At 57.1% G+C, this 24634-nt stretch overlaps 1 protein-coding gene across 1 annotated transcript in view; it reads left to right on the top strand.

The window, feature by feature from the left end:
- The window catches only part of pask (PAS domain containing serine/threonine kinase), a 137868-nt gene that overhangs the window by 72555 nt on the left and 40679 nt on the right, over positions 1-24634 (top strand). Inside the window, exons 2-7 of the mRNA XM_041205884.1 lie at positions 13503-13763; positions 14801-15012; positions 16300-16470; positions 18408-18548; positions 20885-21019; positions 24441-24582. Of these exons, the coding sequence (XP_041061818.1) occupies positions 13503-13763; positions 14801-15012; positions 16300-16470; positions 18408-18548; positions 20885-21019; positions 24441-24582 (1062 nt within the window). The remainder of the gene's footprint in view (positions 1-13502; positions 13764-14800; positions 15013-16299; positions 16471-18407; positions 18549-20884; positions 21020-24440; positions 24583-24634) is intronic.

The raw sequence follows: 24634 nt of genomic DNA, 5'->3' as shown, positions 1-24634 counted from the left end.
CCCCCCCTTCCATCCCCGACTGACCCCCCCTTCCATCCCCGACTGACCCCCCCTTCCATCCCCGACTGACCCCCCCTTCCATCCCCGACTGACCACGCTCCCCTCCCCAACTGACCCCCCTCCCCAACTGACTCCCCTCCCTACCCCCCTCTCCCCCGTCCCCTCCCCTCCCCTCCCGGACTGACCCCCCCCTCCCCTCCCCGCCCCGACTGACCCCCCTCCCCGACTGGACCCCCCCTCCCCTCCCCGACTGACCCCCCCTCCCCTCCCCGCCCCGACTGACCCCCCCTCCACTCCCCGCCCCGACTGACCCCCCTCCCCGACTGACCCCCCCTCCCCTCCCCGACTGACCCCCCCTCCCCTCCCCGACTGACCCCCCCTCCCCTCCCCGACTGACCCCCCCTCCCCTCCCCGACTGACCCGCTTCCCCTCCCCTCCCCTCCCCGACTAACGCCCCTTCCCCTCCCCGACTAACGCCCCTTCCCCTCCCCGACTGACCCCCCCTCCCCTCCCCGACTGACCCGCTTCCCCTCCCCTCCCCGACTAACGCCCCTTCCCCTCCCCGACTGACCCCCCTTCCCCTCCCCTCCCCTCCCCGACTGACCCCCCCCCTCCCCGACTGACCCCCCTCCCCTCCCCGACTGACTCCTCCCCTCCCCGACTGACTCCTCCCCTCCCCGACTGACTCCCCTCCCCTCCCCGACTGACTCCCCTCCCCTCCCCGACTGACTCCCCTCCCCTCCCCGACTGACTCCCCTCCCCTCCCCGACTGAACCCCACTTCTCCCCTCCCCGACTGACCACCTCTTCTCCCCTCCCCGACTGACACCCATCCCCGACTGTTTCGCCTCCTCTCCCCTCCCCGACTGACCCCCCTCCCCTCCCCGACTGACCCCCCTCCCCTCCCCGACTGACGACCCTGCCCTCCCGACCCCTCCCTCCCCTCCCCTCCCCGACTGACCCCCCTCCCCTCCCCGACTGACCCCCCTCCCCTCCCCGACTGAACCCCTCCCCTCCCCTCCCCGACTGACCCCCTCCCCTCCCCTCCCCGACTGACCCCCTCCTCTCCCCTCCCCGACTGACCCCCTCCTCTCCCCTCCCCGACTGACCCCCTCCTCTCCCCTCCCCGACTGACCCCCTCCTCTCCCCTCCCCGACTGACACCCCTCCTCTCCCCTCCCCGACTGACACCCCTCCTCTCCCCTCCCCGACTGACCCCCCATCCCCTCCCCTCCCCGACTGACACCCCTCCCCTCCCCGACAGACCGCCCTCACCTCCCCTCCCCGACGGACCCCCCTCCCCTTCCCGACGGACCCCCCTCACCTCCCCTCCCGAACTGACCCCCCTGCCCTCCCCGACTGACCCCCCTGCCCTCCTTGACTGACCTCCCTGCCGTACCCGACTGATCCCCTTCCCCTCCCCTCCTGACCCCCCGCCCCCCCCACTCCCCGACTGACCCCCCCCTTCCATCCCCGACTGACCCCCCCCTTCCATCCCCGACTGACCTCCCCTTCCATCCCCGACTGACCCCCCCTTCCATCCCCGACTGACCCCCCCTTCCATCCCCGACTGACCCCCCCTTCCATCCCCGACTGACCGCCTCCTCCCCTCCCCGACTGACCCCCTTCCCCTCCCCTCCCCGACTGACCCCCTTCCCCTCCCCTCCCCGACTGACCCCCTTCCCCTCCCCGACTGACCTCCCCCCCAACTCCCCTTACGACTCCCCTCCCCGGCTGACTCCCCCCCCCTCCCCCCATCCCCGACTGACCCCCCCCTCCCCGACTGACCTCCCCCCCACCCCTCCCCTACTGACCATGCTCCCCTCCCCTACCCAACCGACCACGCTCCCCTCCCCTTCCCGACTGGCCTCCCCCCCCCCCCTCCCCTTACGACTCCCCTCCGCGGCTGTCACCCCTCCCCTCCCCTCCCCGGCTGACTCCCCTCCCCTCCCCGGCTGACTCCCCTCCCCTCCCCGGCTGACTCCCCTCCCCTCCCCGGCTGACTCCCCTCCCCTCCCCGGCTGACTCCCCTCCCCTCCCCGGCTGACTCCCCTCCCCTCCCCGGCTGACTCCCCTCCCCTCCACTGCTGACTCCCCTCCCCTCCCCGGATGACCACGCTCCCCTCCCCGACTGACCACGCTCCCCTCCCCTCCCCGACTGACCCGCTTCCCCTCCCCTCCCCGACTGACCCCCACCTTCCATCCCCGACTGACCCCCCGCCCTGCCCTCCCCTCCCCTCACCACCCGACCCCCCTCCCCGACTGACCCACCTCCCTTGCGTTCCATCCCCGACTGACGCCCCTTCCCTTCCGACTCCCCTCCCCGACTGACCCCCCTCCCCTGCCCCCCCCCCCCCCTCCCCTCCCCGGCTGATACCCCCCCTCCCCTCCCCGGCTTTTTTCCCCCCCCCCCCCCCTCCCCGGCTGATCCCCCTCCCCTCCCCGACTGACCCTTCTCCCCTTCTGACTCCCCTCCCCGACTGACCCCCTTCCCCTCCCCTCCCCGGCTGACCCCCCTGCCCTACACGACTGACCCCCCACCCTGCCCTCCCCTTCCCACCCGACCCCCCTCCCCTCCCCGACTCACTCCCCTCCCCGACTGACCCACCTCCCTTCCCTTCCATCCCCGACTGACGCCCCTTCCCTTCCGACTCCCCTCCCCGACTGAAACCCCCTCCCCTGCCACCCCCTCCCCTCCCCGACTGACCCTTCTCCCCTTCCGACTCCCCTCCCTGACTGACCCCCTTCCCCTCCCCTACCCGGCTGACCCCCCCTCCCCTACCCGGCTGACCCCCCCTCCCCTCCCCGGCTGACCCCCCTCGCCTCCTCTCCCCGACTGACCCCCCTCGCCTCCCCTCCCCGACTGACCCCCCCCTCCCCGACTGACCCTCCCCCCCCCCCCCGACTGACCCCCCCCCCTCCCCGACTGACACCCCTCCCCTCCCCGACAGACCGCCCTCACCTCCCCTCCCCGACGGACCCCCCTCCCCTCCCCTCCCCGACGAACCACCCTCACCTCACCTCCCCTCCCCTCCCCTCCCCGACTGACCACGCTCCCCTCCCCTACCCGACTGCCCCCCCCCCCCCCCAACCCCCCCACTTCCCCTTACGACTCCCCTTCGCGGCTGACCCCCCTCCCCTCCCCGGCTGACCCCCCTCCCCTCCCCAGCTGACTCCCCTCCCCTCCCCGGCTGACCACGCTCCCCTCCCCTCCCCGACTGACCCCTCTCCCCTCCCCGACTGACCCCCCTTCCCCCCTCCCCGACTGACCCCCCCTTCCATCCCCGACTGACCACGCTCCCCTCCCCAACTGACCCCCCTCCCCGAATGACTCCCCTCCCTACCCCCCTCCCCCCCGCCCCTCCCTTCCCCTCCCCTCCCCGACTGACCCCCCCTCCCCTCCCCGCCCTGACTGACCCCCCCTCCCCGACTGGACCCACCCTCCCCTCGCCGACTAACCCCCCCTTCCATCCCCGACTGACCCCCTCTTCCATCCCCGACTGACCCCCCCTTCCATCCCCGACTGACCCCCCTCCCCTCCCCGGCTGACCCCCCTCCCCTCGCCGGCTGACCCCCCTCCCTCGCCGGCTGACCCCCCTCCCCTCGCCGGCTGACCCCCCTCCCCTCGCCGGCTGACCCCACTCCCCTCGCCGGCTGACCCCCCGCCCTGCCCTCCCCTCCCACACGACCCCCCTCCCCTCCCCGACTCACTCCCCTCCCCGACTAACCCACCTCCCTTCCCTTCCATCCCCGACTGACGCCCCTTCCCTTCCGACTCCCCTCCCCGACTGACGCCCCCTCCCCTGCCCCCCCCCTCCCCTCCCCTCCCCGACTGACCCCCCTCCCCTCCCCGACAGACCCTTCTCCCCTTCAGACTCCCCTCCCCGACTGACCCCGCCCCCTCCCCTACCCGGCTGACCCCCCCTCCCCTACCCGGCTGACCCCCCTCCCCTCCCCGGCTGACCCCTATTGCCTCCCCTCCCCGACTGAGCCCCCTCGCCTCCTCTCCCCGACTGCCCCCCCTCGCCTTCCCTCCCCGACTGACCCCCCCTCCCCGACTGACACCCCTCCCCTCCCCGACAGACCGCCCTCACCTCCCTCCCCGACGGACCCCCCTCACCTCCCCTCCCCTCCCCAACTGACCCCCTTGCCCTCCCCGACTGACCCCCCTGCCCTCCTTGACTGACCTCCCTGCCGTACCCGACTGATCCCCTTCCCCTCCCCTCCTGACCCCCCGCCCCCCCACTCCCCGACTGACCTCCCCCTCCCCTCCCCGACTGACCACGCTCCCCTCCCCTACCCAACTGACCACGCTCCCCTTCCATCCCCGACTGACCCCTCGCCCTGCCCTCCCCTCCCCTCCCCACCCGACCCCCCTCCCCTCCCCGACTCACTCCCTTCCTCGACTGACCCACCTCCCTTCCGTTCCATCCCCGACTGACGCCCCTCCTCTTCCGACTCCCCTCCCCGACTGACCCCCCTCCCCTGCCCCCCCCTCCCCTCCCCGGCTGATCCCCCCCCTCCCCTCCCCGGCTGATCCCCCCCCTCCCCTCCCCGGCTGATCCCCCCCCTCCCCTCCCCGGCTGATCCCCCCCCTCCCCTCCCCGACTGACCCTTCTCCCCTTCCGACTCCCCTCCCCGGCTAACTCCCTTCCCCTCCCCTCCCCGGCTAACTCCCTTCCCCTCCCCTCCCCGGCTAACTCCCTTCCCCTCCCCTCCCCGGCTAACTCCCTTCCCCTCCCCTCCCCGGCTAACTCCCTTCCCCTCCCCTCCCCAGCTAACTCCCTTCCCCTCCCTTCCCCGGCTGACCACCCCTCCCCTCCCCGGCTGACCACCCCTCCCCTCCCCGGCTGACCCCACCTCCCCTCCCCGGCTGACCCCCCTGCCCTACCCGACTGACCCCCCGCCCTGCCCTCCCCTTCTCACCCGACCCCCCTCCCCTCCCCGACTCTCTCCCCTCCCCAACTGACCCACCTCCCTTCCCTTCCATCCCCGACTGACGCCCCTTCCCTTCCGACTCCCCTCCCCGGCTGATCCCCCCTCCCCTCCCCGACTGACCCCCCTCCCCTCCCCGACTGACCCTTCTCCCCTTCCGACTCCCCTCCCCGACTGACCCCCTTCCCCTCCCCTACCCGACTGACCCCCCCTCCCCTCCCCTACCCGGCTGACCCCCCCCTCCCCTCCCCATCTGACCCCCGCTCCCCTCCCCGGCTGACCCCCGCTCCCCTACCCGGCTGACCCCCGCTCCCCTACCCGGCTGACCCCCGCTCCCCTACCCGGCTGACCCCCGCTCCCCTACCCGGCTGACCCCCGCTCCCCTCCCCGGCTGAGCCCCGCTCCCCTCCCCGGCTGAGCCCCATTGCCTCCCCTCCCCGACTGACCCCCCTCGCCTCCTCTCCCCGATTGACCCCCCCTCCCCGACTGACACCCCTCCCCGACTGACACCCCTCCCCTCCCCGACGGACCCCCCTCACCTCCCCTCCCCCGACGGACCCCCCTCACCTCCCCTCCCCGACGGACCCCCCTCCCCTCCCCGACGGACCCCCCTCACCTCCCCTCCCCTCCCCGACTGACCCCCCTGCCCTCCCCGACTGACCCCCCTGCCCTCCCCGACTGACCCCCCTGCCCACCCCGACTGACCCCCCTGCCCGCCCCGACTGACCCCCCTGCCCGCCCCGACTGACCCCCCTGCCCGCCCCGACTGACCCCCCTGCCCGCCCCGACTGACCCCCCTGCCCGCCCCGACTGACCCCCCTGCCCGCCCCGACTGACCCCCCTGCCCGCCCCCGACTGACCCCCCTGCCCGCCCCGACTGACCCCCCTGCCCGCCCCGACTGACCCCCCTGCCCTCCTCGACTGACCTCCCTGCCCTACCCGACTGATCCCCTTCGCCTCCCCTCCTGACCCCCCTCCCCTCCTCGACTGACCACGCTACCCTTCCATCCCCGACTGACCCCCCCCTTCCATCCCCGACTGACCCCCCCTTCCATCCCCGACTGACCCCCCCTTCCATCCCCGACTGACCCCCCCTTCCATCCCCGACTGACCCCCCCTTCCATCCCCGACTGACCCCCCCTTCCATCCCCGACTGACCCCCCCTTCCATCCCCGACTGACCCCCCCTTCCATCCCCGACTGACCCCCCCTTCCATCCCCGACTGACCACGCTCCCCTCCCCAACTGACCCCCCTCCCCGACTGACTCCCCTCCCTACCCCCCTCTCCCCCGTCCCCTCCCCTCCCCTCCCGGACTGACCCCCCCTCCCCTCCCCGCCCCGACTGACCCCCCTCCCCAACTGGACCCCCCCTCCCCTCCCCGACTGACCCCCCCTCCCCTCCCCGCCCCGACTGACCCCCCCTCCACTCCCCGCCCCGACTGACCCCCCTCCCCGACTGACCCCCCCTCCCCTCCCCGACTGACCCCCCCTCCCCTCCCCGACTGACCCCCCCTCCCCTCCCCGACTGACCCCCCCTCCCCTCCCCGACTGACCCGCTTCCCCTCCCCTCCCCTCCCCGACTAACGCCCCTTCCCCTCCCCGACTAACGCCCCTTCCCCTCCCCGACTGACCCCCCCTCCCCTCCCCGACTGACCCGCTTCCCCTCCCCTCCCCGACTAACGCCCCTTCCCCTCCCCGACTGACCCCCCTTCCCCTCCCCTCCCCTCCCCGACTGACTCCTCCCCTCCCCGACTGACTCCCCTCCCCTCCCCGACTGACCCCCCTCCCCTCCCCGACTGACTCCCCTCCCCTCCCCGACTGACCCCCCTCGCCTCCCCTCCCCGACTGACCCCCCCCTCCCCGACTGACCCTCCCCCCCCCCCCCCGACTGACCCCCCCCCCCCTCCCCGACTGACACCCCTCCCCTCCCCGACAGACCGCCCTCACCTCCCCTCCCCGACGGACCCCCCTCCCCTCCCCTCCCCGACGAACCACCCTCACCTCACCTCCCCTCCCCTCCCCTCCCCGACTGACCACGCTCCCCTCCCCTACCCGACTGCCCCACCCCCCCCAACCCCCCCACTTCCCCTTACGACTCCCCTTCGCGGCTGACCCCCCTCCCCTCCCCGGCTGACCCCCCTCCCCTCCCCAGCTGACTCCCCTCCCCTCCCCGGCTGACCACGCTCCCCTCCCCTCCCCGACTGACCCCTCTCCCCTCCCCGACTGACCCCCCTTCCCCCCTCCCCGACTGACCCCCCCTTCCATCCCCGACTGACCACGCTCCCCTCCCCAACTGACCCCCCTCCCCGAATGACTCCCCTCCCTACCCCCCTCCCCCCCCGCCCCTCCCTTCCCCTCCCCTCCCCGACTGACTCCCCTCCCCTCGCCGGCTGACCCCCCTCCCCTCGCCGGCTGACCCCCCTCCCCTCGCCGGCTGACCCCCCGCCCTGCCCTCCCCTCCCACACGACCCCCCTCCCCTCCCCGACTCACTCCCCTCCCCGACTAACCCACCTCCCTTCCCTTCCATCCCCGACTGACGCCCCTTCCCTTCCGACTCCCCTCCCCGACTGACGCCCCCTCCCCTGCCCCCCCCTCCCCTCCCCTCCCCGACTGACCCCCCTCCCCTCCCCGACAGACCCTTCTCCCCTTCAGACTCCCCTCCCCGACTGACCCCGCCCCCTCCCCTACCCGGCTGACCCCCCCTCCCCTACCCGGCTGACCCCCCTCCCCTCCCCGGCTGACCCCTATTGCCTCCCCTCCCCGACTGAGCCCCCTCGCCTCCTCTCCCCGACTGCCCCCCCTCGCCTTCCCTCCCCGACTGACCCCCCCTCCCCGACTGACACCCCTCCCCTCCCCGACAGACCGCCCTCACCTCCCCTCCCCGACGGACCCCCCTCACCTCCCCTCCCCTCCCCAACTGACCCCCTTGCCCTCCCCGACTGACCCCCCTGCCCTCCTTGACTGACCTCCCTGCCGTACCCGACTGATCCCCTTCCCCTCCCCTCCTGACCCCCCGCCCCCCCACTCCCCGACTGACCTCCCCCTCCCCTCCCCGACTGACCACGCTCCCCTCCCCTACCCAACTGACCACGCTCCCCTTCCATCCCCGACTGACCCCTCGCCCTGCCCTCCCCTCCCCTCCCCACCCGACCCCCCTCCCCTCCCCGACTCACTCCCTTCCTCGACTGACCCACCTCCCTTCCGTTCCATCCCCGACTGACGCCCCTCCTCTTCCGACTCCCCTCCCCGACTGACCCCCCTCCCCTGCCCCCCCCTCCCCTCCCCGGCTGATCCCCCCCCTCCCCTCCCCGCTGATCCCCCCCCTCCCCTCCCCGGCTGATCCCCCCCCCTCCCCTCCCCGGCTGATCCCCCCCCTCCCCTCCCCGACTGACCCTTCTCCCCTTCCGACTCCCCTCCCCGGCTAACTCCCTTCCCCTCCCCTCCCCGGCTAACTCCCTTCCCCTCCCCTCCCCGGCTAACTCCCTTCCCCTCCCCTCCCCGGCTAACTCCCTTCCCCTCCCCTCCCCGGCTGACCACCCCTCCCCTCCCCGGCTAACTCCCTTCCCCTCCCCTCCCCGGCTAACTCCCTTCCCCTCCCCTCCCCGGCTAACTCCCTTCCCCTCCCCTCCCCGGCTAACTCCCTTCCCCTCCCCTCCCCGGCTGACCACCCCTCCCCTCCCCGGCTGACCACCCCTCCCCTCCCCGGCTGACCCCACCTCCCCTCCCCGGCTGACCCCCCTGCCCTACCCGACTGACCCCCCGCCCTGCCCTCCCCTTCTCACCCGACCCCCCCTCCCCTCCCCGACTCTCTCCCCTCCCCAACTGACCCACCTCCCTTCCCTTCCATCCCCGACTGACGCCCCTTCCCTTCCGACTCCCCTCCCCGGCTGATCCCCCCTCCCCTCCCCGACTGACCCCCCTCCCCTCCCCGACTGACCCTTCTTCCCTTCCGACTCCCCTCCCCGACTGACCCCCTTCCCCTCCCCTACCCGACTGACCCCCCCTCCCCTCCCCTACCCGGCTGACCCCCCCCTCCCCTCCCCAGCTGACCCCCGCTCCCCTCCCCGGCTGACCCCCGCTCCCCTACCCGGCTGACCCCCGCTCCCCTACCCGGCTGACCCCCGCTCCCCTACCCGGCTGACCCCCGCTCCCCTACCCGGCTGACCCCCGCTCCCCTACCCGGCTGACCCCCGCTCCCCTACCCGGCTGACCCCCGCTCCCCTACCCGGCTGAGCCCCGCTCCCCTCCCCGGCTGAGCCCCATTGCCTCCCCTCCCCGACTGACCCCCCTCGCCTCCTCTCCCCGATTGACCCCCCCTCCCCGACTGACACCCCTCCCCGACTGACACCCCTCCCCTCCCCGACGGACCCCCCTCACCTCCCCTCCCCCGACGGACCCCCCTCACCTCCCCTCCCCGACGGACCCCCCTCCCCTCCCCGACGGACCCCCCTCACCTCCCCTCCCCTCCCCGACTGACCCCCCTGCCCTCCCCGACTGACCCCCCTGCCCTCCCCGACTGACCCCCCTGCCCACCCCGACTGACCCCCCTGCCCGCCCCGACTGACCCCCCTGCCCGCCCCGACTGACCCCCCTGCCCGCCCCGACTGACCCCCCTGCCCGCCCCGACTGACCCCCCTGCCCGCCCCGACTGACCCCCCTGCCCGCCCCGACTGACCCCCCTGCCCGCCCCGACTGACCCCCCTGCCCTCCTCGACTGACCTCCCTGCCCTACCCGACTGATCCCCTTCGCCTCCCCTCCTGACCCCCCTCCCCTCCTCGACTGACCCCCCCTTCCATCCCCGACTGACCCCCCCTTCCATCCCCGACTGACCCCCCCCTTCCATCCCCGACTGACCCCCCCTTCCATCCCCGACTGACCCCCCCTTCCATCCCCGTCTGACCCCCCCTTCCATCCCCGACTGACCCCCCCTTCCATCCCCGACTGACCCCCCCTTCCATCCCCGACTGACCCCCCCTTCCATCCCCGACTGACCCCCCCTTCCATCCCCGACTGACCCCCCCTTCCATCCCCGACTGACCACGCTCCCCTCCCCAACTGACCCCCCTCCCCGACTGACTCCCCTCCCTACCCCCCTCTCCCCCGTCCCCTCCCCTCCCCTCCCGGACTGACCCCCCCTCCCCTCCCCGCCCCGACTGACCCCCCTCCCCAACTGGACCCCCCCTCCCCTCCCCGACTGACCCCCCCCTCCCCTCCCCGCCCCGACTGACCCCCCCTCCACTCCCCGCCCCGACTGACCCCCCTCCCCGACTGACCCCCCCTCCCCTCCCCGACTGACCCCCCCTCCCCTCCCCGACTGACCCCCCCTCCCCTCCCCGACTGACCCCCCCTCCCCTCCCCGACTGACCCGCTTCCCCTCCCCTCCCCTCCCCGACTAACGCCCCTTCCCCTCCCCGACTAACGCCCCTTCCCCTCCCCGACTGACCCCCCCTCCCCTCCCCGACTGACCCGCTTCCCCTCCCCTCCCCGACTAACGCCCCTTCCCCTCCCCGACTGACCCCCCTTCCCCTCCCCTCCCCTCCCCGACTGACCCCCCCCCTCCCCGACTGACCCCCCTCCCCTCCCCGACTGACTCCCCTCCCCTCCCCGACTGACTCCTCCCCTCCCCGACTGACTCCCCTCCCCTCCCCGACTGACCCCCCTCCCCTCCCCGACTGACTCCCCTCCCCTCCCCGACTGACTCCCCTCCCCTCCCCGACTGACTCCCCTCCCCTCCCCGACTGACTCCCCTCCCCTCCCCGACTGACTCCCCTCCCCTCCCCGACTGAACCCCACTTCTCCCCTCCCCGACTGACCACCTCTTCTCCCCTCCCCGACTGACACCCATCCCCGACTGTTTCGCCTCCTCTCCCCTCCCCGACTGACCCCCCTCCCCTCCCCGACTGACCCCCCTCCCCTCCCCGACTGACCCCCCTCCCCTCCCCGACTGACGACCCTGCCCTCCCGACCCCTCCCTCCTCTCCCCTCCCCAACTGACCCCCCTCCTCTCCCCTCCCCGACTGACCCCCCTCCCCTCCCCGACTGACCCCCCTCCCCTCCCCTCCCCGACTGACCCCCCCTCCCCGACTGACCCCCCCTCCCCGACTGACCCCCCCTCCCCGACTGACCCCCCACCCCGACTGACCCCCCTCCCCGACTGACCCCCCCTCCCCGACTGACCCCCCCTCCCCGACTGACCCCCCCTCCCCGACTGACCCCCCACCCCGACTGACCCCCCACCCCGACTGACCCCCCACCCCGACTGACCCCCCACCCCGACTGACCCCCCACCCCGACTGACCCCCCTCCCCGACTGACCCCCCTCCCCGACTGACCCCCCTCCCCTACTGGCACCCCTCGCCCACCCTCACCGACTGACCCCCCTCGCCCACCCTCCCCCACTGACCCCCCTCGCCCACCCTCCCCCACTGACCCCCCTCGCCTCCCCTCTCCTCCCCTCCCCGAATGACCCGATCCCCCTCCCCTCCCCTCCCGACTCCCCCTCCCTTCGCCTCCCCTCCCTCCCCATCCCTCCCGACCCCCCTCCCTTCCCCATCCCTTCCCTCCCGACCCCCCTCCCCTCCCCGACTGACCCTCCTCCCCGACTGATCCCCCTCCCCTTCCTTCCCCTCCCCGACTGACCCCCCCTTCCCTCCCTTCCCCGACTGACCCTCCCCTCTCCGACTCACCGCCCTCCCCTCCCCGACCCCCCCTCCCCGACTGACCCCCCTCCCTTCCCCTCCCCGACTGACCCCCCATCCCCTCCCCTCCCCGACTGACCCCCTTCCCCTCCCAAACTGACCCGCCTCCCTCCCCCCCATCACCTCCCCTCCTGACACCCCCATCACCTCCCCTCCCGACACCCCCCCCATCACCTCCCCTCCCGACACCCCCCCCATCACCTGCCCTCCCGACACCCCCCCCATCACCTCCCCTCCCGACACCCCGCACCATCACCTCCCCTCCCGACAACCCCCCCCCATCACCTCCCCTCCCGACACCCCATCCCCTCCCCTTTCGATCCAACCCTCCCCTCCCGACCCCAACTTGTCCCCTCCCCTCCCAACCCCGACCCGTCCCTCCCCTCCCCTCCCGGGCCCCCTGCCCCCTACCCTCTGCAGCACCCGACCTCCTTGCCTCCTGCCACCCCATCCCTCTCGCCCTCCCCTCCCTTGACTGCCCCCTTCCCTTCCTTCCCCTTTTTATTTTATATTATATTATATTTACATTATATCCTGGGAACTTGTAACACTCTTTTGAATTGGTTTTAACTCCACCAATAGATCAGTTTATAAATAAAGCTCTGTTGTGATATTGGGGACAAAAGGCCAAGTAGTCCCTGTTTAACTGCTAGTCTGTGCTGCGTTGGCCAGTCTTAGGGCATTGGTAGCAGTGCGTCCTCAAATATTGGGAACAGATTTGAGTGAGGGTTTTGCTTTCTCATGACCTGCACTGGAATTATCTGTGTGTGCATATGGGTAGGAACTTTAATTGTGCTGGCTGTGAGGAATCTACTATGGGCAAAATGCAACCATGTAAAATGTCAGTTTATATATGATAACTGGCCACTTGTCAAGGTCGGAGGGCTGCTATTCCCATTGTGTCTCATACTGAGCTCGACTGCTTTTCTTCATGATGAAGAGAGCAAGAGAGTGGAATTGAAAAAGGTTTGATTTAATGTTACAATATTGAGAAATGTTCCATCTATTTGTGTCTACCTGTTGCTTAATGTTGTTATCTTTGAGCATTTTTTCTTCCTGTACACGAGGTAGTCTGTGGTTGGGAGCATTGGTTATTTTTTGCAATCTGGAATGCAGATTGGCAGGAGGTAAAAGGAAAGAATGACTTTAAAGTTTAAATGCCAACAGTGAGATTTTAGGAAGAGGAAAAAACAGCGGGAAAGAGTCTGAAACCTTAATTGTAAGAAATGCTGGAGAGTTTATCAACAGTGAGACAGATTGAGAGTCCATTGAAATAAATAGAGTTAGGTTTATTTTCCCTTTTTAAGAGATGCACATTAACAAGTGATTCTGCTTCCTTCTCGAAAAGTAATCCTTTACTGATGCTACAACAGAGCTGAATTCTTTCAACCAGGGCACCTTGCTGTCCAAAGTTATCATACCTAATCTGAAGTTAGATGTATATATTTTTAAAATTTGATGATGCTTATGTAACATTTGTTATAAGATGTGCCAGAGGACAAATTCTGCTTGTGTTGGTCCCACGCCCCTGAAAAGTCTCATGCCAATGACTGACAAAGGATTTTTCATCAGGGTATGTGTGAACGCCTGATCTGGAGGATTAGTTTAGTTCTGTTCAGCACTTGCAGTTTTACTAGCAGTTTACCACATTTCTGTTGTTTTAAGAAAATACATTAGCAATTATTTTTAAGTGGCAAGAATCGTACCTCTTCCCCTTGTCCTTTCACTACTAGCTGTTTGGTCTTTTTGGTACCTGGTACTATTTTTAAAATAATTGTTCTGTATAGCTGACTTGAAATAATGCCCAAAATGTTGTTACAGTGCTGTATTTGTATTATTTGTTCTGACTGCTCTTTATTCGTACTTTAGGTGAATGTTTCATAGCATTTATTGTAAAAGTGCTGGTGCTAAAGATGGATTCACAACTCCTGGGCTCCTTGGATAGCAGGTACAGAGCTTTATCTCCATGGGACAGTTTGGAGAAAGGCAAGAGGACAAGGGCAGCGCTGTTTGGCCTTGAAAAGAAGCTAAATGATTCATTTGACTTCAGCAAAACATTTCCCCGGACAGCAAAGCCTGCGCTCCGGAAGGTAGCTCCAGGCACCTACTGGAACCTTGAATCTTTTACAGGTGGGTTTTTTTGTGTTTAGAAGATTGCTTTGCATAGGAGCATGTAACTTTAATTGCAATTTGCAACAAACTGAAAAGAATTGAAATGCAGATTGATTAGTTAATAAATGTTCACAACGCCGCAGGATTCTACTGTAGCATTTTATAGTGTTTGTCTGTCAATTCAGGCAATGTATTAGAATTCAATTTCAGGCTACACAGTGTAAGGTTTGATAGTACATTTAAATTTGTATGAGTTTTTTTCTATAACCCAAAGTCTGATGGTTTTGCTATTTGACTTCAGAAGTCAGCACACGTATCATCTAGCACTTTTATATATGCATATAGTAAAATTGTGCTGAGCTTTATTCAACTCAAAGGTCGGATCCTGAATCAGTGCTGATAAATCCCTATATCTCCCCTTATTCCTATTGGATCACTGTAACTACAGTATTCCAGACCCTGTCTCCCATAATCCCAATTCTTATCATTCCCCTTGCAACGATCCCATTCACAATACTCCCCGTTTTACACAGCTCAGCTTCATCTCCCATTATCATAAACTCCTTTACAGTATTCCATTTCCTAATTCGCACCAATGCCACCCTCCCACACACTAGAGAACTGGGGTAACCTCTAACTACAATGAAAGACCCCCTTTCCCTAATCTCATTTCTCCTCAAATCTGTTTAACTCTCCTCCATCCCCAGTAGCTTCCCTACCATCTTGTAATGCATGTATTCTGGACTTCAGGAAAAAGCATAAGGTTAATGAATCTTAAACTAGCTGGAGAATGATGTGGGTGCCCCTACCAATTGTAGTCTTTATATACTGGTTGCTTGCATGGTGGTGAGTGTCCTAGACTTGGATGTGTGATGGTGACTGACTATCTGTCTCTCTAGCTCAGGAAGTTGTGTGTGTAGGGCTTGATTCCAAAACCCTAGGCAGAGTAAGTTGCTTGTGTTTTGCATGGGGAGACAATGATTAGAAAACTTGAAAATAGAAAATAACCAAATTTGGCATGACCTTACCAATTATTCCTTGCTTACTTCCAACAGGTGAATCTCTGAACTCCTACAGTTACTCCTCTGCGGCCTCTCGAAATCTTCTCTTGACCGATCTCAGTGGTTCCCTCTCTTGCCCTGGGTCAGCCTCTAATATTTCGAGCAACATTTGGAATCTTCTAGGGGGTGATGGCAATTCCACTCTCCCTGCTGCAGTGCGCAACCCTAACAAAGCCATCCTTACAATAGATGGCCTAACTACAGAGGTATACGATGAACTCTGGTCTGTCAGCCTTTACTATACACCTTTAGCATATGCTAACTACATATAGCTTTGGAGAAATCAAGTTCATACCAGCTAAGAAAATGTGGGGTGAGTGAAGGGAAGAGGTAGAGCTGCTTGTGCATTTGCAGAAAGTTAAATGTGTTTAATCTTGGGGATACTCTTTGGAAAGAATGGAACGCTGAAAGGGACCAGAATATTTACAAAGTCCTGTTGGACCTTTCTGTGCAAATCCCACATACTGATGCAGGATGGTATTGTACAGCGTTGACTTTATCTGAGGATCTGAATGCTTTGATACTCCTGGCCAATTTATGCTTAAAAGAAGTGGAAAAGAGTGCTGCACCTAAGTGTGTGTTTAACAGTTAGATTTCTCTCACGTTCTATCAGAATTTCTTTGCTAGTATATTTTCAAATTACTTGTGGTAAATGCCTGAAACAGCAAATTCGCAGCTAAAGCCGATTGTGCAACATAGTGTATTATGACCATATTAATTCAGATTCAAATCTTACATTCATACTCTTGAATGGTAAGGTCACTGGTCTAGTAATCCAGAGACCCAGGGGCCTGGGTTCAAATCCCACTACAGCAAATTCAGTAAATTTGAAAAGACTTGGAATTGAAAACTCGCCTCAGTAATGGTGGCTGTGAAACTATCATTGTTGCAAAAACACATCTGATTCACTAGTGTTCCTTCAGGGAAGGAAATCTGCCATCCTTATCTGGTCTGGCCTACATGTGACTCCAGACCAACAGCAATGTGGTTGATGCTTAACTGCCCTCTGAAATGGCTGGGCAAGCCACTCGGTTCCTGGGCAACAAATGCTGGCCTTGCTGATGATACCCACATTCCATGAAAGAAATTTAAAAAAATTCTTACTGTTGCACAGACTGAGCTGGGGATATTTGCTACAGTGTGGCAAGTCTGAGTAGATAGCACTTCCCCTGTGAATGGTGTGCAGGTCTCCCACTGGCACTGCCGGGCCCTGGCTCCTTTTTAAAAATCAAGCCAGGAAATGTTAAACTTTTTTCGAATGAATCTGCAGCATTCTCTTCCTTCCCCTCAGTGTTTCACCCCTTCTATTCCCCACTTCTTTTATTGATCTGTTATTATAATCACCTGAGGATAAGCGCAAAGAATCCAATTACCTAGGGTCATCTATCTCTCTTTCCCATGATGGTGTGAATTCTTAGTGAGACATAGTGATTTTCTAGTTTGTACAGCTTGTTACTCTGATGCCCATTTGCTCTTTCTCTATGTTCCAACAGATATTAGTGGCCAATGACATGGCTTGTAAGCTGCTTTGTTACAGTAGCAAAGAGCTAATTGGTCAGAAGTTGTCTTTACTTGTATCAAAGTCCAGCCATGTGCTGGAAGAGGTGCTGTATGAAGAACATCCGGAAGCTGATGGACAAGTTGTGACCATCTCTGGAAAAGTGGTATGTGACCAAATAAGCACAATCAGTGGATTCCTCCCCATGTTTCTTTTGTGGTGCTCTTGGTAATTAATTATTTCCCTGCCGAAAGGTCATTGCTGACTAAATTTGGTATGAACTAGTTTTAAAAACAGAAGAAGGGTTGTTTGAATAGAGCCTTTCGCGGAGGTAGGAACTAAAAGTTCCATGGACTGTTCTGGGTGTAGGAGAACCAATGTGCATTAATACTGTGCTGGAGGAAGGTTAATGTACCAGGCCTTGCATTCGCACAGGGCGGGTTAGGGAAAGTAGAGTTTCATTCTGAGCTTATGTTGCACATCCATTAGCTGATTTTGGAATGGCATTAACCAGGGAACAAGCTGCCACCTCCTTGTGTATAATGTGAAGAGACCCAGAATTGAGGAGAAAATATCTATTTCTATATGTCCTCAACTGATGAAACAAGCCAGTATTTGCATTGTGTCCTATACAGTAAAATCCCAATGAGTTGAATCCCAGGGGATCTGCCCACAAATTTGTGTTAAGTAGAGCTTTGTATTAGCCAAGGAGGCCTCATCTCCACATGAATGCGTCTGTATATAACACAATATGCGTACAAATGCGGCCAATGTCAAAAACAACAGATTCAAATGCAAATTAAAGCACAGTAAAAAGTGAAAAAGCCTTTATTCAATTTGTTCACACCTTACAACATTCTGACCTTGTAAAAGGCCGGAGCTTTGCATTGAAAGATGTCGGGAGTTAATTCTGGAAAAACTCTATAATCTTTTTCTGATTAGCGTGCTGTCTTAGATGTGCGTGATTGTTATGACCGATGCAGTTGGTAAAGTGGAGTTATTTAAAAATCCCAGAGTGAAACTTTAAACAACTGTCATAACCTGTAATTTTAAGTGTTATGCTTGAGATGCAACTCTAAATTCAGGAATTAGACCACCAGTTCTTGAGGTTTTACATTAAACTAAATGAAACATTTTATTAATTTACACAGGTTAAAATATATATATATATATACATGGCTTCAAATTATACTATCATAACTTTCAAGATATTTCCAAATTAATCTCCATTAAGGCAACAGCAACCCAGAGACTTAACCAAACACCAGGCAAAGCATTTTCACCTTACAAATTCAAAATGAGGTTCTTTTAACTTTGGTTCCTGTGGAAACAGTTGGAGGTGTACAGCTGCTGTTAATCTCACATTGCCATCTGCCCTGCAACACAAAACCGCTGAAGTCATACCTACCACCGCCCATTGATTGTAAATTCTCATTGTATCACCAGCCTCTTCTAACAATAAAACCCCTTTCATAGTACCAATTTTATTAGTAATATAAACATATTGCTTTGTATCTGCTAGATAAGTGTCAGTTTTCACCTCATTTCTTGAATGCTCTATTCAAAAAATGCAAATACGCTCTATCTCTCTTACATATCAAAACTAGTACATATCAAAGCACCCAGACTAGCTGGCTTTAACCCAATTAAGGTACACCCACAGACTAAACCTCTTGTAAAAGAAAAATATTTTCCAATAATGTTATATACATTAATAGCTTCATGACAGCGATATAGTTCACCATGTTATCCAATGCAGTCAAGTATGTTTTCTGGGTTTTTGTGCTGCTGTGCGAAATCCTGGAGCGTCTCTGCAGCCTTTGTGGCATTGGCCAGGGAAACGGGCAGGCAGGCGGTTTAATTCTGGTTGGTGTGGTCATATGACAAGCTTAGACAAGTTTGCCTAACCTGGAGACACCAGTGCGGAATTTCAGTTTATCATGGACATCATTCTTTAGGATTCGCTGTTCTATTGGTGGGAATGGTTGACAAATTGGACATAGCCTGAATTTCGTGTCACCCAAGTTTGACTCATTGTAATTTCACTGTACTTTCTTGTAATATTTATAATTTTCCTATTATGGTTTGTGTTCCTTTTTCCAGATTGACATTATTAGCAATGGCGGCATGGAGATTCCAGTGTCAGTCTGGATGAAGCGCATGACTGGTGAAGACAGACAGTGCTGTGTTGTGGTGATGGAACCTGTAGAGCGACTTACTGCCTCTGTCACATTCACAGGCAGCGTGAGTTCAAACATGTAGCGGTAAAGTGCCACAAAACACGGGCTACTTCACCAACTTACACTTATACAGTGTCTTTTAAGGTAGTAAAAAATCAAGGTACTTTACAAGACCATTATCAAATAAAATTTGACTCTGAGCCACATGAAATATTAGGACAGATGACCAAAAGCTTGGTCAAAGAGGTAGGTTTTAAGACGTGTGTTCAAGGAGGAAATAAAGGTAGAGGGACTGAGGTTTAAGGAGGGAATTCTAGAGCTTAGGGCTGTGGTAGTTGAAGGCATGGTTTCCAATGGTAGATCATTTAAAATCGGGATGTGCAAGATGCCAGAATTGGAGGAGTGCATGTATCTCTGAGAATTGTAGGGCTGGAGGATGTTACCAAGATAGGGAAGGACAAGATCATGGAGGGATTTCAAAACAAGGATGAGAATTTTCAACTCAACGTGTTGCTCAACTAGGCTCAATCAATTGAACTGCTGAATCAACTGCTGCATTTTTGCACAACACATTGTAGTTTGATAGCTTTGTTGACCTAGAACAAACAGGAAAGCAATGAATATATGTTTATTTTTTTCAAAGGATAGCCTTAAAAAAGGCAATCTGGTGTACTAAGGAGGGATAAATAAGTGGGAGATACAAAATTAAACTTTTGAACTGTGAACTGCACCTGGATACTTAATCCCTATTTCACAATGTTTGCTGAAGCTCTTGAATGCCCTTTAGTCTCAGCTGTTCAGGTGGATATTGAAGATCCCACGGTGTTATTCGATATACAGCAGGGAGTCCTTTCAATTGTCCTGGTCAACATTCCTTCCCAAAATACCACCATCAGAATCAGATTAACTAATTATTCTGGAAAAACTCAGCAGGTCTGGCAGCATCGGCGGAGAAGAAAAGAGTTGACGTTTCGAGTCCTCATGACCCTTCGACAGAACTTGAGTTCGAGTCCAGGAAAGAGCTGAAATATAAGCTGGTTTAAGGTGTGTGTGTGGGGGGCGGAGAGATAGAGAGACAGAGAGGTGGAGGGGGTTGGTGTGGTTGTAGCGACAAACAAGCAGTGATAGAAGCAGATCATCAAAAGATGTCAACAACAATAGTACAATAGAACACATAGGTGTTAAAGTTAAAGTTGGTGATATTATCTAAACGAATGTGCTAATTAAGAATGGATGGTAGGGCACTCAAGGTATAGCTCTAGTGGGGTTTTTTTTATTTTATTTATTAAAAAAAAACCCCACTAGAGCTATACCTTGAGTGCCCTACCATCCATTCTTAATTAGCACATTCGTTTAGATAATATCACCAACTTTAACTTTAACACCTATGTGTTCTATTGTACTATTGTTGTTGACATCTTTTGATGATCTGCTTCTATCACTGCTTGTTTGTCGCTACAACCACACCAACCCCCTCCACCTCTCTGTCTCTCTATCTCTCCGCCCCCCACACACACACCTTAAACCAGCTTATATTTCAGCTCTTTCCTGGACTCGAACTCAAGTTCTGTCGAAGGGTCATGAGGACTCGAAACGTCAACTCTTTTCTTCTCCGCCGATGCTGCCAGACCTGCTGAGTTTTTCCAGGTAATTCTGTTTTTGTTTTGGATTTCCAGCATCCGCAGTTTTTTTGTTTTTATAACTAATTATTCTTCCCATTTACTGTTTCTGGAACCTTGCTGTATGCAAATTTGCTGCCTACGTAAGTGACTACGCAAATGTAATGAATTCTTTTTCTAACTTCCCTTCTGTTCCATAAGGAACTGAGAAGAGAAGGACAGGGTTTTGAATAATTTACTTCTAACTTGTAGTACCCTAGTTACATAGATTGCGGCATATAAATTGACCTTTGAAGCCTCAAAGCCCCCCCCCCACCACCAACAAGGGTCAACTTAAACGCCGTATAAAAGTGAGTTGTTGGCGTGAGACTTTGGTGATTGCCATATTGAAAGGTCATCATCCAACCCAAAAAGTGGGCATGCCTTTAATTCCTGCATATCTTCCAATATGTATCACCTGTTAATCCCTTGCACCCAGTTATAAGATACTGGTAAGTAAGCCAAGCATTTTTGGGGTAAAAAAGTTGAGGCTGACTATTAATGCGAATACAGCATTTCATAGCTGAAAAGGGGGCCAACCTGTACACCGAGTATATGCCAAAACATCTGGATCTGGAAAAATGGTGTTGTCTTATATGCCGGGTCAACTTTACAGCATGATTTATGGTATTTTCCATCCATCTATCTACTCTATGTGTTCTTGTTCCCAGATGCTCAAATACATGCATGTTCCACTCACGTTTTGATTATTTCTCATTAGAGTTATTGCTTCTTTCTTTAGGGGAGAATAGTATCTTGTGATGCATCATTTGCCTATCTCCATGGATACACAGCTGCAGATGAAGTCACAGGCTTTTCAATAACTGATGTTATTCCTTCAATAAAAATACCCTCCCCTCACATGAAGATACCAAAGGTTTGAAACTGCTGAATGCGAACGTTGTTAAATAAGACTGGGAGGGTAGGATGGAGGGCAGCTAGCAGCTTCCTTAAGCTGCAGGAAATACTTCCATAAGAAAAAGTTCATTTTGAAGATATTAAGATGCATTTCTTGATACTTTAGTGAGATGGCATTCTGTGCAATCTGTTGGGATTGATATTCAGGTACAGATAGACAGGTTAATCCTTTTGAATACTACTGCTATATTTGTACAGCCAGGCAGCTTTTTAAGATCCTGAAATGCTGTCCAGTTTGGTACAGTGTATCCTGAAAGGATTTTGAATAGTGTGTATGAGGATGACTGCCTTCCAGTCAGCAGTTCTTCTGAAGAAGAAGACTAGCGGCTGCATATTACTAAGAGTGCAGGTGGGTGGTGCAGCCGACTTGCTGTAGGCCAGCCTGCCCCACAGCCATAACGTGCTGCAGGCGGGCTAAATTGCCTGACAGTAGGGCTTCCACCTCTCACTGGGGAGGAAGTTCTGTCCACTGGGAGCAGATGGCCAATCCGATTGACTGGCAGCTCCAGTGCTCCTGGCAGTGCCAGTAGTCCTGGCAGTGCCAAGATCGCATTAGTGGGTGCTGCCAAGACTGCAACCAGTCCCAAGAAGGCGGCCCAATGGATCTCAGAGTAAGGCAAGTCCAGGATATTGGTCATGGAGGGTTTGGCCAGCTTAGGGCACCCCCTGAAGATAGTACTCCCCCTTTCTACCCACCCTTTAAAAAATTTTTTAAACAAAAATGGCCTGCGCACTCCTGCCTGACTGCCAACCTCAACCATATTATGGCCTGGGCAGAGTATTGGTGCCAATTGGCTTGTTAACCAGCTCACTTGAACCTTGATTATTTATTTAAATATGGCAGGCCAGCTGTCGATTTTGACATCTGTCCTTCTACCCTGTTATGGGGGTGAGCTTATTGGGGCGGTTGGGAAGCTAGTGGGGTGGACAACCACCCTATTTTATGTGCAACCCTTCCTGCCAAAACATGCAGGTGAGGACATGTAAATGCCAACCCGAGGTAGTAGTGAAAAGCCACATCAGACAGGGATCATGTTTCAAGACAAGTTTTGCACTGACACAGCAAAATGCCTTTTTTTCAATATTCCAAAGAGTATAGGCATGTCTGTAACTACAAATGTGCAATTTAAATTCAGTACTGTTAATATCAAGGGATATGAGGATCGTGTGGGGAAAATGGCACTGAGGTGGAAGATCAGCCATGATCTGATAGAATGGTGGAGCAGACTCGAAGGGCTGAATGGCCTACTCCTCCTATTCCTATGTTCCTACATGTTCAGTGTTCAATACATCTGACTACTACTTTACAACCCAAGCCACAGCCTGATCTTGTTCATTCAACCCCTTTCTATATGTGATGTATCCAGTAAATTGGAATACAATATTTGGTGTTCTCAGCTTGATTATCTACATGGATGTCCAGAAGACATTCAACAAGGTTCACATAAGAGACTGTCAACCAAAATGAGAGCACATGGAATTGAATGCAGCCTATTGGATTGGATGAGGAATTGGTTAGGAGGAGATGGAGAGTAGGGATAAAAGATGTGTACTCAAATTGGCAGAATATGACTAATGGTGCCTCCAGGGATCTGTGTCACAGCCGCAAGTTTTCAGTATATTAATAATTGACTTGGATGACAGAGTAGAGAACTTTATATCTAAAATTTCTGGTGACAGCATTAGGTGGCACAATAAAGTGGGAGAGCAAGTTGCAAAGGGGCACTGATAGATCAAGTGAGTGGGGAAAACTGTGGTGGACAGAGTTCAGTTTGGCTAAGTGTGAGGTCCTTTGGACCTAAGAAGGATAACTTAAAATATTTTTTAAGTAGCAAGAAGATAGAAATTGTAAATGAGTATAGAGATTTATGGGTCCAAGCCCAGAAATCCCTAACAGCTAGTGGGACAGGTCCAAAAATAATTGAAAAGGCTAATGGATGTTGGCTTTGATCCCAAGATTGCTGGAGTTTAAAGTGGAGGAAGCTATGTTACAGTTGTATACAGCTCTGGTCACACTGCATTTGGAATGTTACAGTCCCTTGAATGCAGAAGATTAAGGGGTAATCTTTTTGAATTGTTTAAGAGGATTAAAGGATTTGACAGGGTAAATGGAAACTATTTCCTGTGGTGGGAGAGTTCAGAACAAGGGAGTATGACCTTAAAATTACAGCTAGTGGATTTAGGGTGATATCAGGAAGCAATTCTTTACATCGTGTTGTGGATGTCTAGAATTCTGTCTTCAAAAATACTGTTGAAGTTGGGGGCCAATTGTAAATTTCAAAACTGAAGTTAATAGGTTTTTGTTAGGCAAGAGTAGTAAGGGATATGGAGCTAAGGCGAGTAGGTGCAGTTAGATCATGGCTGGTCTGTATATTAGTTGAATGGTGGAACAGATTTGAGGGCCTTAATGGCCTAATCCTGTACCAATGATCTCTGAACTTGCTTAGTTTGCCTAAAACAATGTGAAGACACATTGCAGTTGTAGGGCACACAGGTTCACTTCTGTTTACTGTGCTTTGGTGATACTGAACTTGAAAATATCCAGTTTAAAAATACAATACCCATGGAGAGAAAGCGGAAAATGGAAGGTAAATGGAGAAACGTAGAGTGGAAGACTACTGGAGAGACAGGTACAGGGAAGGCATCTGTTCTATTTATTTCTGAGCAATGTTATTGTCAAATTGTATATTTTAAACTCTAGGTAGTTTGCTTTGGGTCTATAGTTGGTTATCTCTAGATTTTTAAAGTAGTCATTAATCTTAAAGCTTTCTCAAGTGAGTATACAATGACAGACGGTTATGACTGCACTGAAATGCGTATTTTTACATGGCCGTTCTTTTCCTTTTCTCAATGTCCAAGGAATCTAATTGGTCTTTTGCTCTCATTCAGGGAGTGTGTTTGATTTAAACCAAACAGGCTGAGAAATTCTTTCCAGAAAACGATACAGGCCAAATGTTTAAATATCACAGTTGTTTTTTTAACTGAACAATTAAATGTGTTTAACCAAATCCCAAAAAATGGTTATATTTGAATTGAATGAGTTGCTCTGTTCCTTGGATACCTAATGAGACAAAAATCTTCAATATAGCATCAAAATAAACTAGGGTGTGCTTTTCACTGCATGAGAATTGTTTATGCACTTTGATAGTTAGTGAAATCAATACCAAACCAACTTTTAGACAGAACTCCATCATTTTTTCACAGCTGTGAAAGATCAACTAGTATTTCTTAAAAGCTACAATACTGGGGGATAAAATGAGGCAACAGAACAACTGTTTAATAATGGCTGAAAACCAGAGATTGAGCTGCTTCAGAAAAGCATGATTCAAAGTGTTTGCTAGGAGTTTTGTCCCCTTTCTACAGTTTGCCTCCTCTTTCAGAACTTGAAGATTCAGCGTGCAGCTGGCAGGGCAAAGGACGGCACTACTTTTCCTCTCAGCATTAAACTCAGCATTAAAGTCCTGGAGGATCAAAGCACTGAGAGTCACAATCAGTTTCAGCCACCAGACCTTGCTTCTCTAGGTACAGTATATAACTTTCTTGTATGTTCCAGGTTTTGTAGCCTTAATATGGC

Source organism: Carcharodon carcharias, chromosome 2 (genome assembly GCF_017639515.1).
Source record: "Carcharodon carcharias isolate sCarCar2 chromosome 2, sCarCar2.pri, whole genome shotgun sequence".
NCBI classification, from domain to species: domain Eukaryota; kingdom Metazoa; phylum Chordata; class Chondrichthyes; order Lamniformes; family Lamnidae; genus Carcharodon; species Carcharodon carcharias.
Note: the sequence above shows the minus strand (reverse complement) of the source record. Positions and strands in the feature narration are given on the sequence as shown.